Consider the following 17,758-nt stretch of genomic DNA (forward strand, 5'->3'; position numbering starts at 1 on the left):
TTGGTAAAACTATACTCTTATACATTCCCCTCTTTGCCTCCAAGGACAAAGTTCTTTGTCTCCACAGACTCCTAAGTGCACCACTCACCCTTTTCCCCTCATCAATTCTATGATTCACCTCATCTTTCATAGACCCATCCGCTGACACGTCCACTCCAAAATATCTGAATACATTCACCTCCTCCATACTCTCTCCCTCCAATCTGATATCCAATCTTTCATCACCTAATCTTTTTGTTATCCTCATAACCTTACTCTTTCCTGTATTCACTTTTAATTTTCTTCTTTTGCATACCCTACCAAATTCATCCACCAACCTCTGCAACTTCTCTTCAGAATCTCCCAAGAGCACAGTGTCATCAGCAAAGAGCAACTGTGACAACTCCCACTTTATGTGTGATTATTTATCTTTTAACACCACGCCTCTTGCCAAGACCCTCGCATTTACTTGTCTTACAACCCCATCTATAAATATATTAAACAACCACGGTGACATCACACATCCTTGTCCAAGGCCTACTTTTACTGGGAAATAATTTCCCTCTTTCCTACATACTCTAACTTGAGCCTCACTATCCTCGTAAAAACTCTTCACTGCTTTCAGTAACCTACCTCCTACACCATACACCTGCAACATCTGCCACATTGCCCCCCTATCCACCCTGTCATACGCCTTTTCCAAATCCATAAATGCCACAAAGACCTCTTTAGCCTTATCTAAATACTGTTTACTTATATGTTTCACTGTAAACACCTGGTCCACACACCCCCTTCCTTTCCTAAAGCCTCCTTGTTCATCTGCTATCCTATTCTCCGTCTTATTCTTAATTCTTTCAATAATAACTCTACCATACACTTTACCAGGTATACTCAACAGACTTATCCCCCTACAATTTTTGCACTCTCTTTTGTCCCCTTTGCCTTTATACAAAGGAACTATGCATGCTCTCTGCCAATCCCTAGGTACCTTACCCTCTTCCATACATTTATTAAATAATTGCACCAACCACTCCAAAATTATATCCCCACCTGCTTTTAACATTTCTATCTCTATCCCATCAATCCCGGCTGCCTTACCCCCTTTCATTAAGTACTATTATGTACAAGACTGAAAAGATTCCTTGATGGTACAAAGATAAGATAAAATCCATAAGGTTCGAAGGATACATTATAAGTACATTTTACTATTTGCTTGTCAAAATTTTCATTATAAAAATCTCATTCTGTGTTTGAGAGGAGGTGTGCGTACTTAGAATACAACGGTTATTACTCCTCTGAACTAGAACAGAAAGCTAGTTCCACCATAATCGCTAGTTGCCCTGAGTCTTTTACCTGTATATTTATACTTTACACAGTCTTATTATAAAACAGTCCTTGTCAAATGTGGATAGTCTTAAAGCAGGGCATTAACACTGTAATTGGTCTGTGAGTGAACTCACCTACATTAGTTGATGTTGCGGCATCTGGTGGTGGAGTCGTGTTTGTATATCCAATGATCTGATAAAAATTGTAATGATCTTGTGGAACACAACTGACAGTTTCATTAGCCATCTCACACGTTGTTTTAGATCCACCAGGAGTTCCAAACCCAAACCCAATACACCTCGTATCTGAAACACTTCATCTCGTGAAACATGCAGTCAATAGCTTATAAAACAAAGCATCCTGGGTACACAAGTTCACTCACTCAGATTGTTGTCGACAAACTACATTCTAAGGGAAGGGGATTCCTGTAAGGAATGGGAGCTATTATCCCCATTTCCATACATTACATGCATTTGGTAATTACAAATACTAGTTTACGGAACAAAAATCAAGTGCGAAAGTACGAATTGTAGTTAAATTGATTTCATACAAATATTAATATTAATACTCCAGGGAATCATGAAGAAAATTTAATTAATAGAAGTCATATTATGTTAGAGAATATTATATTTATTTTTTACGAGCTTTTGAAAGATTATTATTATTTATTAAGTAATGTACGAGGAATATCAGACAAATGTCTGATTATAATCCAGTCATAAATAACAGTGAAATTTATTCCCATAATCCCTACTAAATAATTAAATACATATGATTCTTAGGAATTAAATCCTTTCGTAGACTTTATAAATGAAGGTTTTATTACACTTATGGAAAGTTCATATTGTTAGGTAAGACACATATGCAACAGTTAGGTATCTTTATTATGAAACGTTTCGCCTACACAGTAGGCTTCTTCAGTCAAGTACAGAAAAGTTGATAGAAGCAGAAGATACTTGAAGACGATGTAATCAGTCCATCACCCTTAAAGTTTTGTTTCATACTATGGAACAATGCTCTTCTCCAGACTGAGGGACTGACCACCTCAAAACTTTAAGGGTGATGGACTGATTACATCGTCTTCAAGTATCTTCTGCTTCTATCAACTTTTTTGTACTTGACTGAAGAAGCCTACTGTGTAGGCGAAACGTTTCATAATAAAGATACCTAACTGTTGCATATGTGTCTTACCTAACAACCTGTCGGTATTTTATACCATTTTAATGTTCAAAGTTCATATTGCTGGTAAATTTGGAAACAATAAATACAACTACTGAAAATAATTAAAATTAATTAAGGATCCAAGAATGCATGTAAGTATGTAAATTCACAGTTAGTTGAATCACGATAATTGAAATATGTGAAGGAATCACTTTGAAGCAATAACAATAAGCAAATAATTAATAATAAAAATCCTTACTTATCCTTATGTAAAAAAATTAAAACTTTGCATTATTTTAGAAATGGTAAATTTCTGTGTTTATTAGGCAATTATTAACTTAAGCAGATTAAATAAGAATGTGACATGTCCATCCTAATAACATGAAGGTTTGAGTGAGTGGAAGTGACAACCCTCACTTCAAGAAGGCACTGGACAGGCACCTAAAGTCAGTACTTGCCCAACCAGGCTGTGGTTCGTAAGTCAGCTTGCGTGCGGCCAGCAGTAACAGCCTGGTTGATCAGATCCTGATCCACCATGAGGTTCAGACCGAGCCGCGGGGGCGTTGACCCCCGAAACCCTCTCCAGGTAAGCCCTATGGAGTGTATTGTGATGACCCCAGTAAGTGTTGTCATCACCCTAGTAACACTCGATCTGAAGAGGCATTCTTTAGATTTTACATGGGAAACTGTTTAAATAAATTGGTAAACTGCAGTTGTGAAAACTGAAAGTGAAAGTTTAAAGCCGAGCAGAAAATGCATTCCCCAGTAATTTATCTGACTCCAAAGACTTCATTTTAATATCAGTTTCAGAGAATTTCCCCTCATCTTCCACCATCAAAAACGCCACCAGTAAGAGACACCACGAGGTTCAGTCCTCTGCAGGGGTGTACATAATTACTTGCAACGATTGCAACCAATTATACGTGTGCCAGACATCCAGAAACATCCAGACACGTATTTCAGAACACCAATACGCAGGGAGAAAGGATGATGTGAGGAATGCCTGTGACTCAAGAAATCGTAATGACACGATTGCAAACAAACCATACCCCCGGCCGGGATTGTACCCGCGGTCATAGAGTCTCAAAACTCCAGCCCGTCGCGTTAGCCACTATGACCGCGGGTTCAATCCCGGCCGGGGGTATGGTTTGTTTGCAATCGTGTCATTACGATTTCTTGAGTCATGTTGACGGCAGTGAAGGGACTTGAGCTAGAGTTCGTCACGGCCACGCTAGCTGGAGATTCGTCTGTAAAAACTTGCATTTGTGGTCACAGTGATGCCTGTGCTAACTTTCCTATGGTGTAGAAATATACCTAGTTGGATGATTCTTATTGTGGCTAGCTGGTCTAGTGGCTAACGCGACGGGCTGGAGTTTTGAGACTCTATGACCGCGGGTTCAATCCCGGCCGGGGGTATGGTTTGGTAGGAATGGCTGTATTCTGCACCGGAACTTCCACAACCATTGAATGAACTACAGAGACGCAAGACTCATCACCAGGGAGGAAGAGACACAGTATTACAGGATCTTGGAATCATCACTCATCTTCATATCTAACAACTTCAACCAGAACAATGGCTTTTACAACATAGCTGAACACCTTGCCAGGAAACTTCATCGTTATCCTACATAACAATATACCTACTTGTCCATCTCATGCAGATGCGTCTCATATCCAACCTCCCTAACATTCTCCACCTCACTCTCCTCGCTATATTATTTTCATATACTCTTTGTCTAGGTAGATCTGTTTGTGACTTGATAAAGCCCACTGTGTGGGCGAAACGTAGTCAATAAACGAATGCATTAAACTGCAAATTAAACTATATCTTAATCATTGCAACAATATCAAAGTTACCCACACAAAATATTTGTGATTAAGAGGTTAAGAGAGTGGTGAAGCAATGTAAAAAGAGAGCAAATGAGAGGGTGGGTGAGATGTTATCAACAAATTTTGCTGAAAATAAGAAAAAGTTTTGGAGTGAGATTAACAAGTTAAGAAAGCCTAGACAACAAATGGATTTGTCAGTTAAAAATAGGAGAGGCGAGTTATTAAATGGAGAGTTAGAGGTATTGGGAAGATGGATGGAATATTTTGAGGAATTGTTAAATGTTGATGAAGATAGGGAAGCTGTGATTTCGTGTATAGGACAAGGAGGAATAACATCTTGTAGGAGTGAGGAAGAGCCAGTTGTGAGTGTGGGGGAAGTTCGTGAGGCAGTAGGTAAAATGAAAGGGGGTAAGGCAGCCGGGATTGATGGAATAAAGATAGAAATGTTAAAAGCAGGTGGGGATATAGTTTTGGAGTGGTTGGTGCAATTATTTAATAAATGTATGGAAGAGGGTAAGGTACCTAGGGATTGGCAGAGAGCATGCATAGTTCCTTTGTATAAAGGCAAAGGGGATAAAAGAGAGTGCAAAAATTATAGGGGGATAAGTCTGCTGAGTATACCTGGTAAAGTGTATGGTAGAGTTATTATTGAAAGAATTAGGAGTAAGACGGAGAATAGGATAGCAGATGAACAATGAGGCTTTAGGAAAGGTAGGGGGTGTGTGGACCAGGTGTTTACAGTGAAACATATAAGTGAACAGTATTTAGATAAGGCTAAAGAGGTCTTTGTGGCATTTATGGATTTGGAAAAGGCGTATGACAGGGTGGATAGGGGGGCAATGTGGCAGATGTTGCAAGTGTATGGTGTAGGAGGTAGGTTACTGAAAGCAGTGAACAGTTTTTACGAGGATAGTGAGGCTCAAGTTAGAGTATGTAGGAAAGAGGGAAATTATTTCCCAGTAAAAGTAGGCCTTAGACAAGGATGTGTGATGTCACCGTGGTTGTTTAATATATTTATAGATGGGGTTGTAAGACAAGTAAATGCGAGGGTCTTGGCAAGAGGCGTGGAGTTAAAAGATAAAGAATCACACACAAAGTGGGAGTTGTCACAGCTGCTCTTTGCTGATGACACTGTGCTCTTGGGAGATTCTGAAGAGAAGTTGCAGAGATTGGTGGATGAATTTGGTAGGGTGTGCAAGGGAAGAAAGTTAAAGGTGAATACAGGAAAGAGTAAGGTTATGAGAATAACAAAAAGATTAGGTGATGAAAGATTGAATATCAGATTGGAGGGAGAGAGTATGGAGGAGGTGAATGTATTCAGATATTTGGCAGTGGACGTGTCAGGGGATGGGTCTATGAAAGATGAGGTGAATCATAGAATTGATGAGGGGAAAAGAGTGAGTGGTGCACTTAGGAGTCTGTGGAGACAAAGAACTTTGTCCTTGGAGGCAAAGAGGGGAATGTATGAGAGTATAGTTTTACCAACGCTCTTATATGGGTGTGAAGCATGGGTGATGAATGTTGCAGCGAGAAGAAGGCTGGAGGCAGTGGAGATGTCATGTCTGAGGGCAATGTGTGGTGTGAATATAATGCAGAGAATTCGTAGTTTGGAAGTTAGGAGGAGGTGCGGGATTACCAAAACTGTTGTCCAGAGGGCTGAGGAAGGGTTGTTGAGGTGGTTCGGACATGTAGAGAGAATGGAGCGAAACAGAATGACTTCAAGAGTGTATCAGTCTGTAGTGGAAGGAAGGCGGGGTAGGGGTCGGCCTAGGAAAGGTTGGAGGGAGGGGGTAAAGGAGGTTTTGTGTGCGAGGGGCTTGGACTTCCAGCAGGCATGCGTGAGCGTGTTTGATAGGAGTGAATGGAGACAAATGGTTTTTAATACTTGACGTGCTGTTGGAGTGTGAGCAAAGTAACATTTATGAAGGGATTCAGGGAAACTGGCAGGCCGGACTTGAGTCCTGGAGATGGGAAGTACAGTGCCTGCACTCTGAAGGAGGGGTGTTAATGTTGCAGTTTAAAAACTGTAGTTTAAAGCACCCTTCTGGCAAGACAGTGATGGAGTGAATGATGGTGAAAGTTTTTCTTTTTCGGGCCACCCTGCCTTGGTGGGAATCGGCCAGTGTGATAATAAAAAAAAATAAAAATAATTTAGTTATTTCTCGAAAGTGACTATTTGCAACATAAATAATCAACATTTTGTTCTTTATTCTCTCCCTGCAATATTTACCTTATTATTAATTTTTTCCCATTGTCTTGCAAGGTATTATCCTACAGTTTTGTTTTACTCCCATGATAGTTGTTGTTTCTGCAATATATACTAAGCTAATTAAAGCTGCTATTCCTGCTCTAGATAAGTGCACACCATCTCTAGCATACATGTCATCCCTGCCACAAAGTGAGTCCCAAATTCAACGAATGTTACTGTAAGATCCTCCTAACAGTGCTTGTCCAGCTAATAGTTAACATGGAAATATAAACACATATGCAGTATAATGTGATCCATTATTGACAACGTTTCGCCCACACAGTGGGCTTTTTCAAGTCACAAACAGATCTACATGAGTTCCTCTAAACAGTTATTCCTTTACAACACTTCTCCGTGGCAGAATGACACAACACCTCACATGGTAAGGGAAAATGCCACACGTCTAAATTAAATTTACTAGGCATCATCTAGAAATATGAATTATTAGGGACAAATATTTCATCTAATAAAAAGATTTTCTTAGTTAGGAAAAAATGCAGTTAGTGAAAGCAGTAAAAAACCAAAAAATCGAGCATTACGCTTATTGCAAATAGCAGCACAAATGGTGAGGGAAGGCACATTGACTATCTTGAAGATGGTTCCACAGTTTTCGTTCTGTCCAGTGCGATTGAAGACGGCAGTCGAGGTGACGGTGAATGACGGTGAGATCCCTATCACCAGTGGCACCAGAAGCATCAGTAACTTTGGTGGCATCTTCACGTTTCGTGCTCCACTACACGTAATCAGTAACTTCAGTGGCATCTTCACGTTTCGTGCTCCACTACACGTATACAACCTGAACGAAGAAATAAATACAGACTAAGTACACGTGGGAAATATACATATTTTACATATACCTAAAACGCAACACAAATATTTTCTTGCCATATACACCTTTCCTACATAAACTTTACCACATAAACCCATGACCAAGACAGAGTTGGCAAGTATTTACTGCAACACACAATTAGCAATTTAACTTCATTTATTTAATTAAAACATCTTTATTAGGCGCTAAGGTATTCATATTAAAATGTTTTGTTAATAATTATGTTAAAAGCGACGTACATAGTAGCTTAAATACGTCAAAAATATGTTGATGTCCTCCGATGGAGAGTCACATTCCGGTGTCATATGATGACTCTACAAGCAAACAGTAGACGTAGCGGTAATGTTTAAAACAGCGGTAATGTTTAAAACAGCGGTAATGTTTAAAACAGCGGTAATGTTTAAAACAGCGGTAATGTTTAAAACAGCGGTAATATTTAAAACAGCGGTAATGTTTAAAACAGCAATAATGTTTAAAACAGCGGTAATGTTTAAAACAGCGGTAATATTTAAAACAGCGGTAATGTTTAAAACAGCAATAATGTTTAAAACAGCGGTAATGTTTAAAACAGCGGTAATGTTTAAAACAGCGGTAATGTTTAAAACAGCGGTAATGTTTAAAACAGCGGTAATGTTTAAAACAGCGGTAATGTTTAAAACAGCGGTAATATTTAAAACAGCGGTAATGTTTAAAACAGCAATAATGTTTAAAACAGTGGTAATGTTTAAAACAGCAGTAATGTTTAAAACAGCGGTAATGTTTAAAACAGCGGTAATGTTAAAAACAGCGGTAATGTTTAAAACATCAGTAATGTTTAAAACAGCGGTAATGTTTAAAACAGCAGCAATGTTTAAAACAGTGGTAATGTTTAAAACAGCGGTAATGTTTAAAACAGCAGTAATGTTTAAAACAGCGGTAATGTTTAAAACAGCGGTAATGTTTAAAACAGCGGTAATGTTTAAAACAGCAGTAATGTTTAAAACAGCGGTAATGTTTAAAACAGCGGTAATGTTTAAAACAGCGGTAATGTTTAAAACAGCAGTAATGTTTAAAACAGCAGTAATGTTTAAAACAGCAGTAATGTTTAAAACAGCGGTAATGTTTAAAACAGCGGTAATATTTAAAACAGCGGTAATGTTTAAAACAGCGGTAATGTTTAAAACAGCGGTAATGTTTAAAACAGCGGTAATGTTTAAAACAGCGGTAATGTTTAAAACAGCGGTAATGTTTAAAACAGCGGTAATGTTTAAAACAGCGGTAATGTTTAAAACAGCGGTAATGTTTAAAACAGCGGTAATGTTTAAAACAGCGGTAATGTTTAAAACAACGGTAATGTTTAAAACAGCGGTAATGTTTAAAACAGCGGTAATGTTTAAAACAGCGGTAATGTTTAAAACAGCGGTAATGTTTAAAACAGCGGTAATGTTTAAAACAGCGGTAATGTTTAAAACAGCGGTAATGTTTAAAACAGCGGTGTTTAAAACAGCGGTAATGTTTAAAACAGCGGTGTTTAAAACAGCGGTAATGTTTAAAACAGCGGTAATGTTTAAAACAGCAGTAATGTTTAAAACAGCGGTAATGTTTAAAACAGCGGTAATGTTTAAAACAGCGGTAATGCTTAAAACAGCGGTAATGTTTAAAACAGCGGTAATGTTTAAAACAGCGGTAATGTTTAAAACAGCGGTAATGTTTAAAACAGCGGTAATGTTTAAAACAGCGGTAATGTTTAAAACAGCGGTAATGTTTAAAACAGCGGTAATGTTTAAAACAGCGGTAATGTTTAAAACAGCGGTAATGTTTAAAACAGCGGTAATGTTTAAAACAGTGGTAATGTTTAAAACAGCGGTAATGTTTAAAACAGCAGTAATGTTTAAAACAGCGGTAATGTTTAAAACAGCAGTAATGTTTAAAACAGCAGTAATGTTTAAAACAGCGGTAATGTTTAAAACAGCGGTAATGTTTAAAACAGCGGTAATGTTTAAAACAGCGGTAATGTTTAAAACAGCGGTAATGTTTAAAACAGCGGTAATGTTTAAAACAGCAGTAATGTTTAAAACAGCGGTAATGTTTAAAACAGCGGTAATGTTTAAAACAGCGGTAATGTTTAAAACAGCGGTAATGTTTAAAACAGCGGTGTTTAAAACAGCGGTAATGTTTAAAACAGCGGTAATGTTTAAAACAGCGGTAATGTTTAAAACAGCAGTAATGTTTAAAACAGCGGTAATGTTTAAAACAGCGGTAATGTTTAAAACAGCGGAAATGTTTAAAACAGCGGTAATGTTTAAAACAGCGGTAATGTTTAAAACAGCGGTAATGTTTAAAACAGCGGTAATGTTTAAAACAGCGGTAATGTTTAAAACAGCGGTAATGTTTAAAACAGCGGTAATGTTTAAAACAGCGGTAATGTTTAAAACAGCGGTAATGTTTAAAACAGCAGTAATGTTTAAAACAGTGGTAATGTTTAAAACAGCAGTAATGTTTAAAACAGTGGTAATGTTTAAAACAGCAGTAATGTTTAAAACAGCGGTAATGTTTAAAACAGCAGTAATGTTTAAAACAGCGGTAATGTTTAAAACAGCAGTAATGTTTAAAACAGCGGTAATGTTTAAAACAGCGGTAATGTTTAAAACAGCGGTAATGTTTAAAACAGCGGTAATGTTTAAAACAGCAGTAATGTTTAAAACAGCGGTAATGTTTAAAACAGCAGTAATGTTTAAAACAGCGGTAATGTTTAAAACAGCGGTAATGTTTAAAACAGCGGTAATGTTTAAAACAGCGGTAATGTTTAAACAGCAGTAATGTTTAAACAGCGGTAATGTTTAAAACAGCGGTAATGTTTAAAACAGCGGTAATGTTTAAAACAGCGGTAATGTTTAAAACAGCAGTAATGTTTAAAACAGCGGTAATGTTTAAAACAGCGGTAATGTTTAAAACAGCGGTAATGTTTAAAACAGCGGTAATGTTTAAACAGCAGTAATGTTTAAACAGCGGTAATGTTTAAACAGCAGTAATGTTTAAACAGCGGTAATGTTTAAAACAGCGGTAATGTTTAAAACAGCGGTAATGTTTAAAACAGCGGTAATGTTTAAAACAGCGGTAATGTTTAAAACAGCAGTAATGTTTAAAACAGCGGTAATGTTTAAAACAGCGGTAATGTTTAAAACAGCGGTAATGTTTAAAACAGCGGTAATGTTTAAACAGCAGTAATGTTTAAACAGCGGTAATGTTTAAAACAGCGGTAATGTTTAAAACAGCGGTAATGTTTAAAACAGCGGTAATGTTTAAAACAGCGGTAATGTTTAAACAGCAGTAATGTTTAAACAGCGGTAATGTTTAAACAGCAGTAATGTTTAAACAGCGGTAATGTTTAAAACAGCGGTAATGTTTAAAACAGCGGTAATGTTTAAAACAGCGGTAATGTTTAAAACAGCGGTAATGTTTAAAACAGCAGTAATGTTTAAAACAGCGGTAATGTTTAAAACAGCGGTAATGTTTAAAACAGCGGAAATGTTTAAAACAGCGGTAATGTTTAAACAGCAGTAATGTTTAAACAGCGGTAATGTTTAAAACAGCGGTAATGTTTAAAACAGGGGTAATGTTTAAAACAGCGGTAATGTTTAAAACAGCGGTAATGTTTAAAACAGCAGTAATGTTTAAACAGCAGTAATGTTTAAACAGCGGTAATGTTTAAAACAGCGGTAATGTTTAAAACAGCGGTAATGTTTAAAACAGCGGTAATGTTTAAAACAGCGGTAATGTTTAAAACAGCGGTAATGTTTAAAACAGCGGTAATGTTTAAAACAGCGGTAATGTTTAAAACAGCGGTAATGTTTAAAACAGCGGTAATGTTTAAAACAGCGGTAATGTTTAAACAGCAGTAATGTTTAAACAGCGGTAATGTTTAAAACAGCGGTAATGTTTAAAACAGCGGTAATGTTTAAAACAGCGGTAATGTTTAAAACTGCGGTAATGTTTAAAACAGCGGTAATGTTTAAAACAGCGGTAATGTTTAAAACAGCGGTGTTTAAAACAGCGGTAATGTTTAAAACAGCGGTGTTTAAAACAGCGGTAATGTTTAAAACAGCGGTAATGTTTAAAACAGCGGTAATGTTTAAAACAGCGGTAATGTTTAAAACAGCGGTAATGTTTAAAACAGCGGTAATGTTTAAAACAGCGGTAATGTTTAAAACAGCGGTAATGTTTAAAACAGCGGTGTTTAAAACAGCGGTAATGTTTAAAACAGCGGTGTTTAAAACAGCGGTAATGTTTAAAACAGCGGTAATGTTTAAAACAGCGGTAATGTTTAAAACAGCGGTAATGTTTAAAACAGCGGTAATGTTTAAAACAGCGGTAATGTTTAAAACAGCGGTAATGTTTAAAACAGCGGTAATGTTTAAAACAGCGGTAATGTTTAAAACAGCGGTAATGTTTAAAACAGCGGTAATGTTTAAAACAGCGGTAATGTTTAAAACAGCGGTAATGTTTAAAACAGCGGTAATGTTTAAAACAGCGGTAATGTTTAAAACAGCGGTAATGTTTAAAACAGCGGTAATGTTTAAAACAGCGGTAATGTTTAAAACAGCAGTAATGTTTAAAACAGCGGTAATGTTTAAAACAGCGGTAATGTTTAAAACAGCAGTAATGTTTAAAACAGCAGTAATGTTTAAAACAGCGGTAATGTTTAAAACAGCGGTAATGTTTAAAACAGCGGTAATGTTTAAAACAGCGGTAATGTTTAAAACAGCGGTAATGTTTAAAACAGCGGTAATGTTTAAAACAGCGGTAATGTTTAAAACAGCGGTAATGTTTAAAACAGCAGTAATGTTTAAAACAGCAGTAATGTTTAAAACAGCGGTAATGTTTAAAACAGCGGTAATGTTTAAAACAGCGGTAATGTTTAAAACAGCGGTAATGTTTAAAACAGCGGTAATGTTTAAAACAGCAGTAATGTTTAAAACAGCGGTAATGTTTAAAACAGCGGTAATGTTTAAAACAGCGGTAATGTTTAAAACAGCGGTAATGAGAATATGATGAAGTAAAACTTGGTGGTAGCAATGAAATTTTATTAAGAAATAAGCAAGGTGAAGAACATCACTGATGAATTTTCATACGATGATGACTTGAGAACTTGACCCACAGATGAGACATTTATGAATAAAAACATAAGAACGTAAGAAAGGATGAACACTGCAGCAGGCCTGTTGGCCCATACTAGGCAGGTCCTTTACAATCCATCCAGCTAACAAAACATTTGCCCAACCCAATTTTCAATGGTACCCAAGAAATAAGCTCTGATAACTATCTACTAATATATGCAAGTCTCGCTCAAATCCAACCCTTCTCGCTCATGTATTTATCCAACCTAAATTTGAAACCACCCAAGGTTTAAGCCTCAATAACCCAACTAGGTAGACTGTTCCAGTCATCAACTACCCTATTTCCAAACCAATACCTTCCTGATAAATTAGACACATGTGCAACTCTTGGGTATCTTTATTGAGGAAATAAAGATACCCAAGAGTTGCACATGTGTCTAATTTATCAACATGTCGGTTCTCTGAACCATTCATCTACAATACCTTCCTACATCCTCTCTAAATCTAAACTTGTCCAATTTGAATCCATTATTGCGGATTCTCTCTTGGAGAGATTAATAGTTCATTTATATCAAAGTTTAATCCATCGATTACAATGGATAAAGCACCCCCTGAGGGGGGGGGGAAGGGTATACCATTAAAAGAATTGGAGCTTTTCTCCCCTTCCTCAGATCAAACCTGATTACCCGGATCACCTGTCATCCCTAAAGCTCTATGTGACGCTTTACGTGTTTAGAGTTTCCCAATATTCAAATAAAAAAAAAAAAAAATCCAATGTGCAACTTAGCTAAATAATTTCGAGTATCTTGAGATCTCAAAGATGTGTCTCTTACATCCCATAATGGTAGAACTATGAACCAGTGGGATCACAGACATGTATCCTGTTTCGCATAACTCTTGGCCCGTGAACCTCCATAGCGCTAGGCCGGCGTATCATATGGGATCTGAGATATATATCTCATATATGTTAGGTGTTCAACACATCTCTGAAGATGTGTTGAACACCTAACATCTGAGAGAAGGTAAGGAGCTAGTGTATACACCAGAGGAGTGCAGGGACGGGGGAAAAAGAGAACATAAGAACATAAGAACATAAGAAAGGAGGAACACTGCAGCAGGCCTGTTGGCCCATACTAGGCAGGTCCTTTACAATTCATCCCACTAACAAAACATTTGCCCAACAAAATTTTCAATGCCACCCAAGAAATAAGCTCTGATGTGAAAGTCCTACTCAAATCCAACCCCTCCCACTCATGTACTTATCCAACCTAAATTTGAAACTACCCAAAGTCCTAGCCTCAATAACCCAACTAGGTAGACTGTTCCACTCATCAACTACATAAGAACATAAGAACATAAGAATGTAGGAACACTGCAGAAGGCCTACTGGCCCATACGAGGCAGGTCCTTATCAAAACGACATCTACCTAAAGCTACTCAAGAAATAACTCCCGTACCCCTTGACACCAATCAAACCCAGCCCCTTCCACTCATATATTTGTCCAGTCTCTTCTTAAAGCTACCCAAGGTCCTAACCTCTATCACCCCACTGGGAAGACTGTTCCACGCATCTACAACTCTGTTAGAAAACCAGTACTTACCTATGTCCTTTCTAAATCTAAATTTATCCAACTTAAATCCATTATTCCTGGTTCTTACCTGGTTCGACACCCTCAGTACTTTATTAATGTCTCCCTTGTTTATGCCCGTCATCCACTTATACACTTCAATGATATCTCCCCTCATTCTACGCCTCTCCAGAGAGTGGAGATTTAAGGCTTTAAGTCTATCTTCATACGGGAGGTTCCTTACACAGTAAATCATTTTAGTCATTCTTCTCTGTATGTTCTCTAATGAGTCTATGTCCATCCTGTAGTAAGGGGACCAAAACTGAGCAGCATAATCTAAATGAGGCCTCACTAGTGATGTATAGAGCTGTAAAATAACTTTTGGACTTCTGTTACTTATACTTCTTGAGATAAATCCAAGTAATCTGTTGGCCTTGTTGCGCACACTGAGGCACTGCTGTCTTGGCTTTAGATTTCTGCTTACCATGACTCCCAAGTCTTTTTCACATTCTGTATGACCAAGCTCTACTTCACCTAGATTATAGCTTCGAGGGTTATTTTCATTACCAAGGGCAAGTACCTTACACTTATCCACATTAAACTTCATCTGCCATTTTTCAGACCAAGACAATAATTTGTTCAAATCGTCATGGAGTTCATTGATATCCTCCTCAGAGTGAATTATACGGCCTATCTATGTATCATCAGCAAACTTACTCATGTCACTAGTAATCCCTTCATCAAGGTCATTAATGTAAATTATGAACAAGAGAGGGCCTAAAACTGATCCTTGTGGAACGCCATTAGTGACTAATCCCCATTCAGATTTCACTCCATTAATGGTAACTCTCTGCTTTCTATTGGTAAGCCATACCTCAATCCATGCTAGAACTTTACCTCCTATACCATGAGCTGCCACTTTTCTTAAGAGTCTCCTGTGAGGTACTCTGTCGAAGGCTTTACTAAAATCCAAATAAACAATATCATATTCCTTATCACTGTCAACTGCCTCAAATGTTCTATTGAAGAATGACAGTAAGTTTGTCAGGCAGGAACGACCTCTCGTGAATCCATGCTGAGATTCATTTATCAAGTTATGCTCTTCAAGGTGACTTCTGATAATGTCAGCTATAATTGATTCTAATAACTTGCCCACTATAGATGTCAGGCTTATTGGACGGTAATTTGAAGGAGTGGACTTATCCCCTGATTTGAATATAGGAACCACATTAGCCATCTTCCACATCTCTGGCACAACTCTGGTAAGGATGGACGCATTGAATACACTCGTTAATGGCTGACTAAGCTCCATCTTGCATTCCTTAAGTACCATTGAAAACAACTCATCGGGTCCTGGGGACTTATTTTGTTTCAGTTTGTCTATCTGTTTAATAACCATGTCCCTCGTGACAGTAATATTAGTTAACTTAAATTCATCAGGAACTAAATAATTGTTAATTACTGGAATCTCATTTACATTTTCCTGTGTAAAAACTGACAAAAAATAGTCATTAAATAAGGAACACATTTCCAGTTCATTATCCGTCAGCTGTCCATTCCCAGAATTCAGAGGTCCTACTTTTTCCTTCACCTTCGTCCTATACACTTGAAAGAACCCCTTTGGATTAGTCTTTGATTCATTAGCAACTCTAATTTCATAGTCACGTTTAGCCTTTCTAATCGCCCTTTTTACTTCTCTTTTAAGCTGAACATATTGGTCAGTAAGGTTAACCTCTCCTCTTCTGATGCGCCTATAAATTCCCCTTTTCTCCCCTAATAGATGCTTTAGCCTCCTGTTAACCCATTTGGGATCGTTATTATTAGACCTAATTTCTCTCTGGGGAATGTATATACTCTGGGCACTGTGTACATTATTAAGAAAACAATCATAAAAGCAGATCCCTTCATATTCATAAGTATGATTATCGTCAATAAAATCATTAGCTAGATAACCCCAATCAAGATTAGACAGATGTTCCCTAAGTCCATTATAATCGGCAGAACGAAAATCGGGGATTTTTACTGTATTATCATTATTCTTGCATTCCCAATTAATGCTAAAGGTGATGGATTTGTGATCACTTGCGCCAAGCTCTTCAGTGATCTCCAGATTATTCACGAGTGTTTCCTTATTTGACAAGACTAGGTCTAGCAAATTATTACCCCTGGTAGGTTCAGTTACACTCTGTTTCAGAAAACAGTCCTGAACTGTTTCCATGAAGTCACTGGACTCTAGATTACCTGTCAAAGAATTCCAGTCAATTTGGCTAAAGTTAAAGTCCCCTACTATGACTACGTTACTGTGTCCAGAAGCCCTAACAATTTCGTCCCAAAGATGTCTCCCTCTATCGTGATCCAAGCCTGGAGGTCGGTATATTACACCTAGAATTAGTTTTTCTTGACCCTCCACGAACTCTACCCAAACAGACTCTGTTACTGCTCCATCTATTTTTATACCTGTTTTTATGCAACAATTAATATTTTCTCGAACATACAATGCAACTCCTCCCCCCTTCCCATTACATCTATCCACATTGAATAACTTAAATCCCTGAATATTACACTCAGCAGTCATATCCCGACTCTTTAAATCATACCACGTTTCAGTTAATGCAATGATATCAAAGTTCCCAGCACATGCTACCAAACGTAGTTCATTAATTTTATTTCTTGCACTTCGACTGTTAGCATAAAATTCCATCATATGTTTTTTCTTCTGCACATTTTTCCTATTCATCTTTGTTTTTACACAATTTCTGAAATTATCATTACCCAGAGTTACTCCATGACAGTTACTATTAAGATTCTTAATATCAGAGCATAAGTCAATATATGCATACTCATTATTAATCATTTCTAAACCCATACCTCTAACTAATCCTAGTTTAAAGTCCTAACAACCCCCTCAACTGAGTTAGCAAGAAAACCCACACCTGCCCTGGATAAGTGAACCCCATCCCTGGCATACATGTCATTTCGGCCATAGAAGTTGTCCCAGTTGTCAATGAATGGTACTGCATTATCCTTACAGTGTTTATCCAGCCAACAATTAATACCAATTGCTCTGGACAACCATTCATTACCAACACCTCTTCTTGGCAAAATGCCACATATAACAGGGCGCCCCCCCTTCTTCCTAATCATGTCTATAGCTGTCCTGAACTTTCTAACTAAATCCTCACTTCTACGCTTGCCTACATCATTGCCTCCAGCACTGAGGCAAATAATAGGATTGATCCCATTACCGTTCACGATGTTGTCAAGCCGGCTAACAATGTCCTCTATCCCAGCCCCAGGAAAGCATACCCTTTGTCTCCTACTCCTGTCCTTCAAGCAGAATGCCCTATCCATGTATCTAACCTGGCTATCCCCAACAACAACAATATTCTTACCTTCCTTGTTGTCGTTCGTCGTGACGATCCCAGTAGTAGACTCACATTCGTCGGGTAGCACCGAGAATGCGTTGGAGGTTTCCACGGGAGTTTCCACAGCAGTCTCTTTCTTCTTCATCGTTTCTGGCTTTCCATTCGTCTTCTTGATCGTCAACTTCGTCGTCCCCTGCTGTCCAGCCACTGACCACGATCCCTTCTTGACCTGAGGACTCGAAACAGGAGGACTACTACGAATCCTCTTGTTTTCCTCGGTCAATCGCCGTATCTCCATCTTCGCTGCCCTTAATTCTTCCTTAAGTTGCTGGTAAAGTTGCTCGATGGAGGGCATC

At 37.8% G+C, this 17,758-nt stretch overlaps 1 protein-coding gene across 1 annotated transcript in view; it reads right to left on the minus strand.

Moving 5' to 3' along the window:
* Window positions 1-401: 401 nt before the first annotated feature.
* Window positions 402-17,758, minus strand: part of LOC128701670 (uncharacterized) — a 50,734-nt gene continuing 33,377 nt past the window's right edge. The window contains exons 4-5 of the mRNA XM_070080536.1: window positions 7,084-7,340; window positions 402-1,610 (exon numbers count right to left, since the gene is read on the minus strand). Coding sequence (XP_069936637.1) covers window positions 1,378-1,610; window positions 7,084-7,340 — 490 coding nt within the window. The 3' untranslated portion in view covers window positions 402-1,377. The remainder of the gene's footprint in view (window positions 1,611-7,083; window positions 7,341-17,758) is intronic.

The sequence above is a fragment of the Cherax quadricarinatus genome, unplaced genomic scaffold (genome assembly GCF_038502225.1).
Source record: "Cherax quadricarinatus isolate ZL_2023a unplaced genomic scaffold, ASM3850222v1 Contig571, whole genome shotgun sequence".
In the NCBI taxonomy this organism is placed as follows: Eukaryota; Metazoa; Arthropoda; class Malacostraca; order Decapoda; family Parastacidae; genus Cherax; species Cherax quadricarinatus.